The sequence below is a fragment of the Carcharhinus amblyrhynchos genome, chromosome 18 (genome assembly GCF_965287045.1).
Source record: "Carcharhinus amblyrhynchos chromosome 18, sCarAmb.v2.hapA, whole genome shotgun sequence".
In the NCBI taxonomy this organism is placed as follows: Eukaryota; Metazoa; Chordata; class Chondrichthyes; order Carcharhiniformes; family Carcharhinidae; genus Carcharhinus; species Carcharhinus amblyrhynchos.
This window is the reverse complement of record NC_137341.1, coordinates 21,172,403-21,189,317: the sequence shown is the minus strand read 5'-3', so window position 1 is coordinate 21,189,317 and position 16,915 is coordinate 21,172,403. Positions and strand designations below refer to the sequence as shown.

At 41.4% G+C, this 16,915-nt stretch overlaps 1 protein-coding gene across 1 annotated transcript in view; it reads right to left on the bottom strand.

Annotated features, from left to right (window-relative positions):
- Nucleotides 1-14,835, bottom strand: part of grid2ipb (glutamate receptor, ionotropic, delta 2 (Grid2) interacting protein, b) — a 111,540-nt gene extending 96,705 nt beyond the window's left edge. The window contains exons 1-3 of the mRNA XM_080206521.1: nucleotides 14,761-14,835; nucleotides 8,922-9,508; nucleotides 619-773 (exon numbers count right to left, since the gene is read on the bottom strand). Coding sequence (XP_080062647.1) covers nucleotides 619-773; nucleotides 8,922-9,500 — 734 coding nt within the window. The 5' untranslated portion in view covers nucleotides 9,501-9,508; nucleotides 14,761-14,835. The remainder of the gene's footprint in view (nucleotides 1-618; nucleotides 774-8,921; nucleotides 9,509-14,760) is intronic.
- Nucleotides 14,836-16,915: the final 2,080 nt, after the last annotated feature.

Sequence of the window (16,915 nt, the reverse complement as noted above, 5' to 3'; positions counted from 1 at the left end):
CTGTTCTGGTTCTGGACATCCCACATCAGAAACATCCTTCTTGCATCTACCCTGTCTAGTCCTGTTGGAATTTTATATGTTGCTAAGAGATCTCCCCTCATTCTTCTGAACTTCAGTGAATATAATCCTAACCTAGTCAATCTCTCCTCATATGTCAGTCTTGCCATCGCAGGAATCAGTTTGATAAATCTTCTCTACATTCTCTCCAAAGCAATAACATCCTTCCTCAGATAAGAAGACCAAAACTGCACACAATATTCCAGGTGTGGCCTCACTAAGGCCCTGTATTATTACAGCAAGACATCCCTGCTCCTGCACTCAAATCCTTTTGCCTTTTTTACGGCCTGCTGCACTTGCATGCTTACCTTCAGTTACTGGTGTACGAGGATACCCAAGTCTTGTTGCACATTTGTCTCTTCCAATTTATGGCCATTCAGACAGTAATCTCGTTTTGCTACCAAAGTGCTAATCTCACATTTACCCAAATTATACTGCATCAGCCATTCATTTGCCTACTCATTCAACTTGTCCAAATCTCACTGAAGGATCACTGCATCCTCCTCACAGCTCACCCTCCCACCCAGCTTTGTGTCATCATGTTCTCTGTCTGGTTCCTACCTGATGTCATCAATGAGTTGTTGCTGTTCTTCAGTGCTCAAAATCATAGGGAGTGCGTAAGCCAAGTATTCAACCTTGCGCTCAGCTGCATACTGCTTCAGGAGAGTAAACAACTTCTCTTTCACTTCAGGCTGCTCCCCAAGCACAGCATCAATCTGCATTCAAAACAGAAATATTGGTTAGCAGAGTGAAGAATTAAGAGTCAAAAAGGAGCAGTGAAAAATGCATAGATGCGGCTACGAAGGTATCAGAGATTTCATCTTCCTCAAAACTTATCTTGACTCCTGTTCTACTGCTGAGTTAAACACTCTGACACGTGGCTTGCACCAAATTGACACCCACCTTTTCATCTTAGCGAGGGATGACTGTACCCTTGAGTGCTCCTTGGGCAGCTTGTTCACAAAAAATGGGCAGGAAGATGTTTTGCTGAATCCTCATTTCAAACAAAGGTCTGCTGGAATTTTCTTATACGCTCTTCCCTTAGTTTTGGTGGAGGGTGGCAGAGGTCGAGGTTGTGGGAGTTTTCTCCACACGTGTAATTGATCTGAACCCAGGAAAGTTCAACGGAATTACATAAGTGAACCCAGAACTTATTTTTCTGTGCCACAAAGATGAGGTGGATATAACAAGTCATTGCCACATCAACAAAATTTCAAATAAACACATCAGAAATAAACAAAAAGTATTCTGAAGTATGTGAAGAACACATAGGAACAACTGACATACAGCAAAATCACAACACAATTCACACACAAAGGGTGGAGTTTAATTTGCTCTCCTGGGGTGAGTTGGTGGCAAGGGTATTTAATGGGGTAGGACAATGGCAGGTTGCGAACCTTTTACCTTCCTGCCTCTACTCCCAGATGGTCTTCCCACCTCACCTCCTACTGAGGCCCTTAAATGGACAATTCATACTGCTGCACTATTCACCCATCAGCAGGCAGTGAACTTACTATGCAGAAGGCTGTAAAACTGTTGGGGTTGCATGCTGGCTTCAGCAGGATGAGATTATGCAATGCGCTTCTGATTGGCCATCAGCTCTTGGGGGGCAGGATTTCCACTATATCCAACCATCCACCATCCCACAACTTCGATCACAGGGGTGGGCCATTGTTGGCCAATTAAGTGACTGGGGCTTAAATATCAGCCACAATCTAACTCGCACATGTAACATGGCCTCACCAATCTCGCCTGTTAATAATGAATTAAGTACTGGAACAAAAATAAGGTTCAGAAATGAAATGCCTAGAGTGTGAAACTGAAATGGTGGGGATATATCATAGTGTTGTCATATGGAGTATATCACAGTGCATTACAGTGGGAAATATTAAATAGTATTATAGAGAGGCAAGTAGGGTGTATTACTGTGTTACGGTGGAAGGTGTGGACGAGCAGTTCCCAAATGTAGATCAGAAACTGTGAAACAGGTCACAGAAAATAAAATCATGTCAATCTTATTTGATCTTCAACATATGATAATGAATTGCAAGGTGAAGCGCAAGACATAACAACATATATACTATCTCTAGAGTTGGACTCGAGCCTCAATCGTTTTTCTGTACAATGTATGTTATGGATATATCATACCCATGCAGTCAATTCACAGATTTCTGGGGATTGCAGTTTTTTTCTGGTTATATCTGCAGTCTTTCACAAGTCACACAGCTGGTGTAAGTGAGCGCCACAACATGCATATCCATATGTCTTATTAGGCCTGATTAGCACGTACAATAACATTGTTACATAGTACTTTAAAAACACATACGTTCATTTTTATATGAAGTTGACCTATAGTACTTAAACTTTAACAATTATGTAAAATGTTAGTATGCTGTTGTATTGCTGTTTTATTTTTGATGGGGTTGCATTAATTTTCAAATGTTCAAATGGACTTGAATGGAAAATTGTCTAGGAAGTACTGATGTGGAGTTTATCTGAAAATGTTACAATGAGAAGTAAAGGGCTATTGGAGAATGTTAGATTGGAAGATACAAGGATATCAGAGGACCATGCATTATATCACTGTATTTTTACTGGTTAACTGTTTCCAAATGTGTGTGATATCTGATTCACGATAGTGAGAAAGCGATGTCACCAGTGCTGGTTAATGACTAATTGGTCGTCATTGTAGAGCAAGTCATGTTGGTGACAAAGAGAATAGGATATTGCAGGGAGTAGCAGGAGTGCAAACACAAGCTGGGAGTAAAAACTTTGGGGCTTTCGGTTAGCTGGTCTCTGGCTCTATAGGTAGCAAAAATCTGTAACAAGAGATCCTCATTTCCCTCCAAGACCTAACAACAAATACTACTCAATGTCAACTCTACAAGTATTTCCTATGCTCATAAACACTGTAAACTTTGCTATAAATAGAATCCCTACAATGCAGAAGGGGGACTTTGTGGCCCATTAAGTCTGCACCAACTCTTTTACAGATCATCCCTCCCAGGCCCTATCCCTGTAACCCTACACATTTACCCCATTAACCTCCTAACCTAAACATTTCAGGACATTAAGAGGCAATTTAGCATGGTCAATCCACCTAACCTACATATCTTTGGACATGTTTCAGTTTTATCTTTCATTTTCAATCACCCAGTTTACTTGCTCACACTAGAGTTGCCAGGCACTGACTATTTCCAAATTTAACAGATTCTACTGAGCAGGCAACAAGGTACTCATACAAAGCCTGTGGAATTCTTTCTCACAAGTTGTCATCAGGACCCAACTACAATCTTAAATGGATGGCCAAATGGGAACCCATTGTGACTTTCATGTCAGATGAAGACACTCGGGAAGAGCAGCCAACATCAGACAAGGTACTTGTGGAGTAAGAAGAAGTGAGAAGATTCTCAGAGCCAAGCACATTACCCATCTGGTGTTTGCTTGGGTTACACAATTTTTTTGCCAACTTTCGGCCTAGAATGTTTGGGAAAGAAGTTGCTGAAGAAGTGGGCGAGTTTCCAATTAACTTTGCTACCCACCTGCCTAGAGTTAAACTCAGATCTTTAATGGTATTGTTTATCTAAGTTTATGTCCCTCCTGAGGAGTTATCAGCCTGATGGCGCTGAGGAAACCTTGGTCTAGAATTATGTCAGGGAGGCTGTCCATCGTAACAAAAATATGGACAAGCCTGGAAATTCCAAGTCCTGCCGTCACTTCCTATTTTTGATTAGATGGGACTGAGATGGGTTAGCATGAGTTGGGCTGGAGTTCACACATGCGTGGCTTGTGGAGGCAGCTGGCCATTTAAGTCCTTAGCTGTCTCCGTTGAAGTGTGATTTTGGTAGGCCAGGAGTGTAAACTCAGAGTTTGTCAGGTAAGAGCTGGTCTGATCTTGGCGCATTAGTTTGGATAGACAATGCACGCCTTTGGAAAGGTAACCCTTTCTATATGGTCCTGGGACATCTTTGGGAGAAGCAAGGCACTATTTTGGTGAGGTGAAGCATCCTTTCGGATTGTTAAAAATAAATTGATCATGTGTAAGAAGTGCATAAGTTCACTGGAATTGCCAAAGAACTGTCAAAGCAGTTAAATGTCATTGGAACTGTCAAAGCTGTTAATGAATTTAAAAAATTAGTGCTTGATATTTAATTCTGTCTGTTCATATAAGCCCTACGGATTTCATGAAATGATTTGTGCTATAATGTCTGATTTTACAAATTAACATTAACTTGGGTGCCAATTAAGTGAGCAAGTTGAATGATAGCTCCAAGTAGTTATAGAATAGAAATGTTTGATAATAGAAAAGCTGAAGGAATTTTTAGGTATTAAATGGTCTTATAAATGAGTTTTTTTTAAATAGTCTCATTCACAACAGGCACAAGGGAAGGAGGTGGGGGGATTGGCGATTTTGCACTCTCTGTCTGTGGGAATGGTGGTGCACGCTCAGAATCTAGACAGTGCAATTCATACTTGCAAGCTTCCAAGTTCCAACCTTACTGGTGGAATGGCATGAAACGCATTGCGGGTCTGCGGAAAGGTCGTTTTAATACATTAGCAAGTCACTAGTGAACATTTTCTCTGGGATTCCCCCCTCACTGGATATTCAGCAGGTGCCAGCATGCCATCATGCTGGCACCATTTACAAGTTCATCTGAAGATGGCCTGGAGTTTCACCTGGAGGTGAACCTGAGGGCCCCCTCACAGGTGTAAAGGTGAGTACAGACCCCAGAAGAGAGGGATGTAGCTGTGAAATGGTCTGGTAATACCCCCTGACACTGCCCCTTGACACAGGTTGGCACTGCCCGTTTGGCACCATGCCCAAGCCAACCTAGCAGTGCCAGCCCGTGTCAGGGAGCTGGTCCCATTGGCAGCCTCATGGGGGATGGAAGGGAGATTCACTCAGAGTTGGTCATGGACAGAAGTCAATGATCAGGGGGAGAAGGGAGAAGATGATGATTATTCGGGTGGGGAGAAGCGCCAAGTCTGATTTACATGCGAAAGGGGACCCCTGGGACCTCCATGGAGGGCAAGGGGAGTTTACTCAGGATCTGATCGGGTGCCCTTTAAAGATGGCAACTTGACTTCTGGGCAATGGGGCTTTGCTGGTGTGTTGAGGCCCTGCCCCCCTGTATGATGGCATGAAACACGTCCCCTTGATATTTTTTGGCAGAGTATCATAAAATCTGGAGAGAAAACTGACCAGTTTCTCTGGGGATAACCACACCAGTTTTCATGCCGGAAACAACAGTCTCCCATATTTTGGTAAGATTTCACCCATATGTGAGAGAGGGCCAGGTGCAGTCTGAAGGCTGTGTTTTTTTGTTTTAAATATGTTTTAATTGCATTCAAAGTGCAGAGCACCTATGCAGGCCTTTCATAGAATCATAGAATTCCTACAATACTGAAAGAGACCAGTCAGCTCATCGAGCCTATATCAACCACAATCCCACCCAAGACTTATCCTCATAATCCCAATAATCTCCCTGACACTAAGGGGCAAGTTAGCATGGCCAATGAACCGCACATCTATGGATTGTGGGAGGAAACCAGAGCACCTGGGCAAACTCCACACAAACAGTGAACCGGGGCCAGAACTGAACCTGGGTCCCTGGCACAGTGAAGCAGCAGTGCTAACCACTGTGTCACCATACCGCCCCTTTTTACCGAGCCTGCCACCGCATTTGTTCCGATGGTAGCAGGCTTGACTTCTAACTCAACCAGATTCTAATCCCAGACCCAAGATCAGAACTGTAAAGCTTGGGTTCACAGGAATTCTCCCGTCTCTGCCTAACTCAGGAGCAAAATGTGGGCCTTGGTATTTACACAATTCAGTAGGTATCAGTTCAAATACACCATCACCTGAAACCTATCCATACCACATGCTTTGTCAATGATGCTTGAAAAGACTGTTTAAAGAAAAGCATTAGAAAAATGAGGAGCAAAAGAGTGAAAATATGAATCAGAGTACATATGTGAGGAGGAAGAGCAACTCCCAAACATGTTTAGCTCCATTCATTTTTAAAGGCAACACACAATTGACAATTATATACGACAATGAATGAATCTTGCTTTGGATGAATGAGAGCTGATTTTTTAAATTATAGTTCTGTTAACTAATAAAACTCTGGATGCAATCTTACAAAAAAAAATTCTAAGCTCCGAACAAGCAAGAAGACAGGAGAGTTTCAGGTTTTTTTTGGGCGAGTTTGAAAATGCAATGTTATGATCCTCAAGTTTTTGAACAGTAGTGTGATTCACACCAGTTGGGGATGGGGGGGCCGGAGCCTAAGCTCGCTGGTGAAGTCGGCTGCAGTCATCCCGCAGAGCACCGCGATCTCCAAATGAATTGGGAGTCCTCCTGCCATCCCCCACCCCTATAGACATGTCCCCACTCCTAATGTTGGTGGTTGTGTAATATTCCCCCCCCCACCCCCCATGGCAACGTAGGTTGCTGGCATTGGGGCAGTGGGGCCCTCCTGATTAAATCTCTTTCATGACCCCCTCCATGGCTTACCCTGCACCCCCTCTCCCCCGCCAATTACTCCCTGTGCATGCTGCTCTCCCCTCAGCCGATCACCACCCCACCCCCTCTCCGGCTGATCATCCCCCTTTTCATATCCCCCTGCCAATCACCCCCCAATTGCACTGCTCAGCTCCCCTTCTCTGCCTCCTCCCTGTCATAGCCCTACCCCCACTCAGGTCTAACCTCTTGGCACTACCCTTGGCTTTGTGAGTGGAAAATCATGTCTCACAAGTTTAATTGAGTTTCTTGAAGGGGTAACCAAGAAGATAGATGAGGGCAGTGCAGTTGATGTTGTCTACACAGACTTTAGCAAGGCCTTTGACAAGGTACCGTGTGGTAGGTTGTTGCATAAAGTTAAATCTCACGGGATCCAGGGTGAGGTATCTAAATGGATACAAAATTGGCTTATTGACAGGTGGTTGTACAGAGTTGTTTTCAAACTGGAGGCCTATGACCAGCGATATACCTCAGGGATCAGTGCTGGGCCCACTGTTATTTGTCACTAATATTAATGATTTGGATAAGAACATAGGAGGCATGGTTAGTAAGTTTGCAGATGACACCAAGGTTGGTGGCATGACGAACAACGAGGAAGGTTATCTCCAATTGCAGCAGGATCTTGATCAATTGGCCAGTGGGCTGATGAATGGCAGATGGAGTTTAACTTAGACAAATGCGAGGTAATGCATTTTGATAGATTGAACCAGGGCAGGTCTTACTCAGTCTTTGGCAGGGCATTGGGAGAGTTACAGAACAAATAGATCTAGAGTTCATGTTTATAGCTCCTTGAAAGTGGAGTCACAGGTGGACAGAGTGGTGAAGAAGGCATTTGGCATGCTTGGTTTCATCAGAACATTGAATACAGGAGTTAGGATGTCTTGTTAAAGCTGTTCAAGACATTGGTAAGGCCACACTTGGAATACTGTGTGCAATTCTGGGTACCCTATTATAGAAAGCATATTATTAAACTAGAAAGAGTGCAGAAAAGATTTACTAGGATGCTACCGGCACTTGATGGATTGAGTTATAAGGAGAGGCTGAATAGACTGGGACTTTTTTCTCTGGAGCGTAGGAGGCAGAGGGGTGATCTTATAGAGGTTTATAAAATAATGAGGGGCATAGGCAAGTCAATACCTTTTCCCAAAGGTAGGGGAGTCTAAAACTAGAGGGCATAGGTTTAAGGTGAGAGGGGAGAGATACAAAAGTATCCAGAGGGGCAATTTTTTTCACAGAGGGTGGTGAGTGTCTGGAACAAGCTGCCAGAGGTAGTAGTAAAGACGGGTACAATTTTATCTTTTAAAAAGCATTTAGATAGTTACATGGATATTATGGGTGTAGAGGAATATGGACCAAATACAGGCGGCATGGACAAGGTTGAAGGGCCTATTTCCATGACTCTGAGTCTATGGCACAATGGTGCCCAGTGGGTAGTGCCAGGGTGCCTATTGGGCAGTGCCATTCTGGCATTGCTCTCTTGACACTGCCCAGCCATGCCCCCTGACCACCTGGGGGGGGGGGGGGGGGGGGGGGGCAGATGTGATGAGGTTTCAATAGCCTCTGAAAGCCCCAGCAAGGCCATCATGTCTGGTCTCCAAAGGCAGAGACCAGCTGTGATTCTCACTGATGTGAGGACCAATCAGTGAAGAGTTAAGTGTAAGTGAGGCCGGACAATGCCATGTGGGCCTTGTTAGTGACATGCTAAGCATGTTATTAATATTTAAATGGGCTTTGCATCTTTTTTGGACACTAAGCCAATCCCACCAGCAAATAGTGCCAGTAACTCTGCATGTGGCGAGAAACCGAGCCCATAAGATTGGAGAACCAATCTTATGGGTTCCCCATGCAGATCTACCAGTGTGGTGAGCGAGTAAGATTGCACCCTCTATCTTTTCTATTAATTGCAGTACTTAAAATAATCTGGACCATCTCTGGTGAACTGCCTTTGTGCTTTTCTCCAATGACGCATCATTCAAATTGACATTAGGATCCAAAGCAGAATATTTCAATTATGTTTGTAGCAAAAGTTTAAATGTGAGTAAACTTAACCTGCACAATTTAACTGCGGGGGCAAAGCATCCTTTCCAATATTGTGAAGCCTGAACTAAAGCACATTTTTTCATTCTAAGTGGATGACTCCCATTATTTACAGATTCCAATAACTCTGTAATTTTAATAAACTAAGCAAAATACAGCAGATGCTGGAATCTGAAACAAGTACAGAGGATGCCGGAAAAATTCAGCAGATCTGCCAGCATCAATCAGGAGAGAAACTCCAATTTTGCAAGTTATCATCTGTTCTCATGAACATGTACTTTCTGCTTGCCAGGCATTCTCCTACCTTTTTGTTGAATTCCAAAGCTTTACACTTCCTTTCCTGATGTATTGCATCAGCATTCTGGACATATTCTCGGATACTGCTGCTGATCTGTTTTTGTCTCTTCCCAAAGCACAGGACTCCCAATTTCAACGGTTTACCATGATTAGCCTTTATCATGTCGGCAGCAACCTCATAGTGCTTGACTGGGATCCCATTAACTTCCAGAACATAGTCACCACTCTTGAGTCCAATCTCAGCCGCAGGAGAATCTGGAAGACAATCCTCAATCTGTAAAGGACTGTCACCACTCAGGTTGAAACCAAATCTTCCATCTGCTGCAGGCAAAAGGTCTACCTGCTCAATGCGAGACACCACACCAATACTAGGAGGAACTGTTTTACAACGTCTGGCTAGATTTATTAACATGTCACAGCTCAGGGATGTCACATCCTGTCCCTCTATCTCCAGAATTTGATCACCTGGCTGCAGACCAGCAACACTGGCACTGCTGCTCTCTTGGACAGAAATGATGTAGCAGGGACCATTCCCACTGATACGAAATCCAAACTCTTCTGGCCATCCTTGATTGTTGCTCGGCATTGTTGTGACTGGTGTGAAACAAAAGGTGAAAAATTGTAGACATCAAATTAAGTCCCTTTCAAACATCCCAGAATTCAGTATACAGTAAGAAACTTTATTTTAAAAGCTTATTAAGAAAAAGGAAATAAAAAAGTCATGAAAAGTATAATATCAGTTTAGGGGTGTTATTTTTGGAACCCAATAAGGTCAGGGCTTCAGTTCTTAGGCCAAGGATTTCTTGGAGTGATGGAGACTCTGCAGAATTTCCAAAATGGTGAGTGGACCTTGTTTCAAAGTCTTATCCCATTACCAACAGATCCAATTTTTGCCCAGGGAGGATAAGGAGAAGGGTTAATTCACACATGAGGGAAACCTGAACTTAGCAGAGTCACTTGGTCTCAGTGCTGAGTTCAAACAGATCCCATCTGGATATTGCAAGCATCTTGCCCACAGTGCAGAACTCACAAATTTGAGTCAACATTAACACTCTTGAAGAGCAGATAAGGTCTGTACAACTCTCAGTGTGAAGTTATTTAAATTCTCAGAACTTTTAAAGTGTACAAAACAGGCTCCAGGTGTCGATGACAGTTGAAAATTTTGCACTCTGTTCTAGCATTTTCAATCGCTGTTGACATTTCCCTAAGGGCCCTTTATGAATGCCCAGCTAACTTCCAAAAGTTAAATTTATCTCAACAGATGTGTTGGAAGTGCAGTTTGATTGACTGCTTAAATAGTTGGTTAAAGGATTAGTTGATTTCGTTATGTGGGGCATGGATAAAGCATGTTCACAAGAGTTGAACCACTTGAGATTTGAATGGGTTTTCAAGAATGGGAGATTTCTTTAACATAGTGAAGGCTGTAATAGATTTGTATAACTTTATTTCATCTCAGCTTGGCTGTTGAGATAGATACTAAGCTACCTGGCATGGAAGGGCCTGCGTTGTTATGGAGGGCATAAGGGGCCATGGGGGGCATGTTTGGGGATGGGGGGTGTCTCTGTGGAGAATATTGTCTTATTTGCTTGCAATTATTGCTGGGCTATATCTTACTGGGTTAATATTTCAAAAGCCTGAACTAATCATCTGAAGCTACCCAAACCTCATGAATTTTTTTTAAATTAAGAAACAGGAGAGCTTCGCTAAACCTTTATAACACTGTTGATGACCTTGCTGGAGTACTGTGGCCAATTCTGAGTACCACAATTTAGGAAAGGTATCACGGCCTAGGCGAAGACTGAGACTTACTTGAATAGTACCAGGGATGAAATACTTCGATTACGTGGAAAGATTAGAGAAGCTGGAGTTGTGCTCCTTAGAGCAGAGAAGGTTAAAGGGGAGATTTAATTGAGGTGTTCCAAGTCATGATGAGTTTTGAGAGTGGAGTACAATAGAAGAATAGTTATGTTACTGGATTAATCCAAAAGATATGAAATGATCTAGCAAGCTACTTAACTTCATCAAAGCTTTTGTGACAAATTGCAGTGATTCAAGAAGATGGCTCACCACCACCTTCTCAAGGGCAATTAGGGATAGGCAATAAGTGTTGGCCTAGCCAGCAGCACCCATCCCCTGAATTTTTTTTTTAAAGAGCAGCTGCTTCCAGTGGCACGAGGACCAGTAATTATAGAACAAAAATTTAAAGTGACTGGCACAGGAACGAGAGGCAACATTTGGTGAGTTATGATCAGAATTGCAATGACTAAATGGTTGGTGGAAGCAAAGTTAATAATAATTTTCTAAGGGGAACTGGTAAAATACTGGAAAAAGTAAGGGAATGGGAATACTTGGACAGCTATTACAATGATCTAGGGCAGCAACAATAGGCCAAATGGCCTCCTTCTGAGTTGTATTCTGTAAATAGTCTGGTTATCAATCTATCAATAAAATGTTCAGTTCCATTTTACACCAGCCTATAGCCAACAACGCTATTTCAATCCTATTTTAGTCTGAAATGGGCTTGTCTACCTGTAAATTTAATTTAACAATCCCACCACAAACTATCTAATGAAACATTTTCATTTCCAATCTATAATCTAACAATCCCACTTCAAACTCCTCTATAAACAAGCAGTTCAATTTCATAATCTAAAAATTCTATTTCAGATCAATCTTCACCAATAAACTGAATGTCAAATCAAATTTGTATAAAATGGGCCTCCAAACCAAGGATCTAATTTCTGATTCTCATGTAACACAACAAAACCACTATATATTAGACCATTGCCCAACAATTGGCACCCTTTGTCATGTGGAATGATTGAAGCAGATAATGTTGACACGTTTAAGACAAAACTTGATGCAAACATGAAGCAAAAGAGAATAGAGGGATTCAGAGTCATGCTGTGAAGAGGTAAGGGGAATTGGAAAAGTGGAATGGCATAGACAATTTAATCATGTAATTTTTTTTACTGATCAATATCAAAAATATTCAGAATTACAAAAGTGCACATCAACACTGAAAGTTATTCAAATGACAGAACATTTCCCTCCACCTCGAAAATTAAGGGTAAATTTTATGACACCAGGAGGACTTTATCTTGAGTAGTTCAATGTTACAAATTTAAGCACCCAATCTCCAATACCAATATGCAGGATGGACAAATTCAGGATGAGAAAAGAAAAGGATTTGCACTCAATTGATATTGAGGCGATATCTGACTGCAGAAATACTGTTATGCACATCAGTGGTCATTTCTTATCATAATATCTTTGTTGTACAGTAATCGGTGATGCCCTATTTATTTGAAGGAGAAGAAATTTTTTGCATCCACAACTGTTAATCTCACTAAATAGTACAAAGACATCCCGGCCTAGCTATCTCAGCTACCTAAATCATGTGCTCCATAAACTGACCTTTAGAATTCACCTCTTTCAATAAAAATGCAATTTAGTTTAGAACAATGCAAGAGAATGTTCAAAAGTGATCATTTGCAATGTTGTATTTGTAGTATTTTTCAGTGAGGATGGAAACTCCTCAAAGTAGTTGAACCAATCCTGAGTCCCACAGGGAATGTGGGCACATGGCACCAGGCAGAGGATAGTTACTTTCACCTCCTTCCTTATGTTACATACATGTTTTACCTACTTATAGCTAGGTTCTAGGGAGTTGGATATCTTCACAGCCTCTCTCCATGCAGGCTGATGCCTGTGCTTTTACAAGAGGGAGAATTCCAGCTTCAATTCAGGCAACCTCCAACTTAACCAACAATTGCATTTATATAGCAACTTTTATAGAGCAACACATCCCTACACCCGTAACAGGAATACTATCATCAAAATCTGACACCAAGCCTCATAAAGGAAAATTTAAAGATGACCAAAAGTTGGTCAGAAAAATAGGTTTTAAGGGCTGTCTTAAAGGAGGAAAGAGAGATGGAGAATGTTAGTGAGGGAATTCAAAAATTCAGAGTCCAGGAGCTGAAGACATTGTTATCAATGGTGAAGCAATTAAAATTGGGGATGTGTTAAGAGACCAGAATTGGAGAAGAGTAGATATTGCATATCTTGGAGGATTTATGGGCTGGAGATGAGAAAGGAAGAGCCGAGGCATCTGGGGATTTGAAAACAAAGATAAACCGTTTAAAATAGAGGTGCTGCTTAAGCAGGAACCAGAACAGTTCAGCACGTAGAGGGTGATCAATGAAAGGGATTTAATGTGAATTAGGAATTTATGAAAATGAAAGATGATATGTGCTGTGTCTACATTTTTCTGCTAAAATGTTGTAAACAATTAGGCATTTTTCAGTCCACAACACAAATTTCCCTTTAATTGCAAGCAACAACCCTTTAAGAGCTCCTCCCTCACAGGACTTTGTGATCTTCAGTAATATGTGCTACAGATGAACCTCTCTGGGCAAGCTTTCCTGTGCCTGTAACTTATTCAAAATAATGAGCAAGTTTCTTAATTAATTGCAAAATTCAACATGGAACTCCTTTATATAAGTAAGTCAGGTGCATTCATGGCCCAGGTGCACACTGGATTTCTAGGCCAAGGTATACAACATTTACAATTTTAAAAGGTTCTAAGGTTTTTCATTTAGATTCTATGTGCTTCATTTTCCAAAATCTCCTACAAGGAATAGCATGTGCAAGAAAAATCAGATTTATTTGACATTATTTTACAGAACTTGGTCCCTTCCCTCTATATCTGAAATTCCGCTGTTTTGTGCCATAAAATTTATATGACTGTCATAAAAAAGAAAATCATGGTATGAAATTTTGGGGTATTAGTCCTGTCTGATAAGTGCCTACGATGATAAGAGTTAAAGCAGTCAAAGGACAGAGCTTGAGAAGCACTTAATGCCATTGAATGATACAAGAGCAAAAATAGATACAATCCAATTTCAGAATGACAGTATAAATTTGGGCCTTTGAGTATCATAACTTAATACAAATTATATGAAAGCAAATAGAACAGGTCATCCACACTCATTCATTTGGCTTTAAAATGTGACCTATTTTCATGTGTGTCACTCTCAAGATAAATATGAACTAGGATCTCTCTCATTTGGTTTGATCATAATTCTCATTCTAAACTTTCACCAATGCAAAAGGCGCCCTAGACAGTTTAAAATCAACTATTGTCTCTTACGTCTTCTTGTGTTTTCTATCAAAATATTTAAATCCATTTCCAACCAGATGACAATAAAATCAAATCAATGAGATAGAAATTTTGTCACCTGACGTTATTATATTTCTTTGATAAACTTATGCAGTTGTGCTTCAGAAAGGGAAACAGACTTGCTGCTTTCATTATAAATATTAGGTAGTGAATGATTTAGATAGTGAGTGATTTAGTAGCTAAACAGGTCTGAGTTTTAATATCTGATACTTGGTATGTAAATTTCCCTGACAACACTCAAATGTTTTTCACTCAGTTAAACAAAAATTAGCCTCAGCATCTCACTATCCTTAACCCAGATCCCACAAAGCAGTCCCACCACAAGTCCTTGACTGCCTGGAAAAGATAAGGAACTCAACATCTAGCAAGTCACAGACCCACATCCTCCCCCGGGACCTAACACGTTGGATAATTTCTAGTAATTTTAGAATGAAGTCTGCTGCCGTATGTTTGTTGTAGATTATACATCACGTTATCACTTCATAACTCACAAAACACCCCTCCCCCAAATCCTTACATCAGCTGATTTTTCACATTACTTGTTGAAGCTATAAAGTTCACACTACACAAGGATTCAGTGTCATTCAGGATGGCTGCTATGGAAATGTAAAACAACGGATTAAAAACCATTCGTGAAACAGCTCAGCTGTGAGACACTTACAGAAATCTTTCGGTGAAGAAGGCAAGTCACTCGGACCCTGACTCAAGCCATGTTTGGATCTACGGCTTCTTAGCAGCCTCTTCACTCGGTTCACAATACTTTCCCTTTTAGCCATAATCACAGATTTGTAACTACGTCCGTACTGGTCACAGAATAAAATAAAAGTCCTGGATTCAACTTCACCTCAAGTGCTTTAAAAAAAACTTTACAGCATCATTTTCTAAAGCAGAGAATCTGGTCAGCCACCTTTGATCCTGACATCAACATCCTTTTCATGCAATCAACTCTCGTGCACCTGCCTCACACGTTTGTCTTTTACTGAATCGCTGACATGCAGAAGGAAGTCCTGCCTCCCGCAGAATGAGAATACGTTTCCCTTTGAATTCATCCCAACAGTAGATGATGCAGGAGGAGCTGCTCTGTGTCCAGAAAACAGACACACACACGTGAAATGCAGGAACACCAATCATTCCGCTCTTAATTGCTGCCTTAAAAGAAACAGCTGGGGATATTCAGATGTAAAAGGACTTAGAGCCTGGAGAATTCTAATATGGATTATATCGGTAAAGAACATTATGCACTCAGAAGAACTAGGGAAATGGATCAGCACAATGTGACTGACATGAAGATAATGTGTACATCTTATGTACATTATCCAAAGCAAGAAAGGGCCTTCAACACTTCCCAAATCCTAACTAATTCCTTTAATCTGTGAAATAGGAACATCAGAACAGGAGTAGACTGTTCAGCTCATTGAGCCTGCTCCAGAATTTAATACAATCGTGGCTTATCAATGGCTGTTACACCCACTATCCCCAAAACCCTCTGTGTGATCGTTAATCAGAAATCTATCAATCTCTGCTTTAAACATACACAATGATTGAGCTTCTATAGCTCTCTGGGATAGTCTCTGAGTTAATTTGAGTTAGTTTACTTGGTTAACCAAAAAGATTAGCCCTCTGGGGTAGACAATTCCAAAGATTCACAATACACTGTGGAAAGAAATTTCTCCTCATCTCAGTCCAAAGTGGCATCCCCTTTATTTTAAAATTATTTCTCCTGGTTCTAGACTCCCCAACCATGGGAAATATCATGCCTGTATCTACCCATTTATTCCTTTAATTATTTTGTAAGTTTCAATAAGATCACCCCAATTATTTCAAATTTTAGAGAATATAGGCCCAATTTGCCCAATCTCTCTTCATAAGATAGTCCCACCATCCCCAGAACAAATCTGGTGAACCTTCATTGCAATCCCACTACGGCAATAATATCCTTTTAGGTCAGATGACCAAAACTGCAGAAAGGGGGTCAGAAAATGCTTCTTAGGAACAATGCATACACAAGGACTCCTTTACACCTCAAAATACAATTGGTGAGATTTCCAATCCCCGTGGCATATTTTCTGGTGGTGGAGGCAGCTCACCATTGGTTGCCAGCATGATCTTCCACTTCCACCAATGTCTACTGCATTTTATACACCCACCCTACTGTTGAAGAACCCACTGGGGTTTGGGGGGGTGGGGGGGTTTGGGGGGGGTGGGGGGAGAGAGAGAGAGAGAGAGAGAGAGAGAGGTGTCACCTTTAGCAGGACCAGAAAATCTCTCACATTACCTAATTGTATCCTAGAAATTAGTTCTTGCAGTGGAGTGGTAGCAATCTTACCTCTGAGCCAGGAGCTCTGGGTTCAAGCCCCACTTCAAGACTTACGTCCATGAAAGATAAAATCTGGATAGACAGGTTGATTTTCAGCCTGTCAATGCTTTCAATATGCCTAATGCCAAGTGATAATGAGTGGGAGAGCTTTCTAGTCAGCTCTACCGAAGAAGACTGATGGCAAACAACTGCAATACACTTCCAAACATAATTATGGACCAATACAATGGAAGTCCATAGTTGTCAACACCCTCTTAGGGTATGATACCTAAAGGAGGAGGATCTGAGAAAGATGGGTATTTATAACACTAAAGGTGGATATTCAGGATATTCAGCCCATCATGTCCTTGCCAGAATTGTGCTGGAGCAATCCAAAATTAATTCCATATTCTCTTCCTACAACACTGTCTCTTGCTTAGCTTCAGTTAATTATCCAATTTTCTTTAAAATACGATAAGGTCTCTGGATTTGAAAGCTAGTCTCATAAATGCTGATCGTG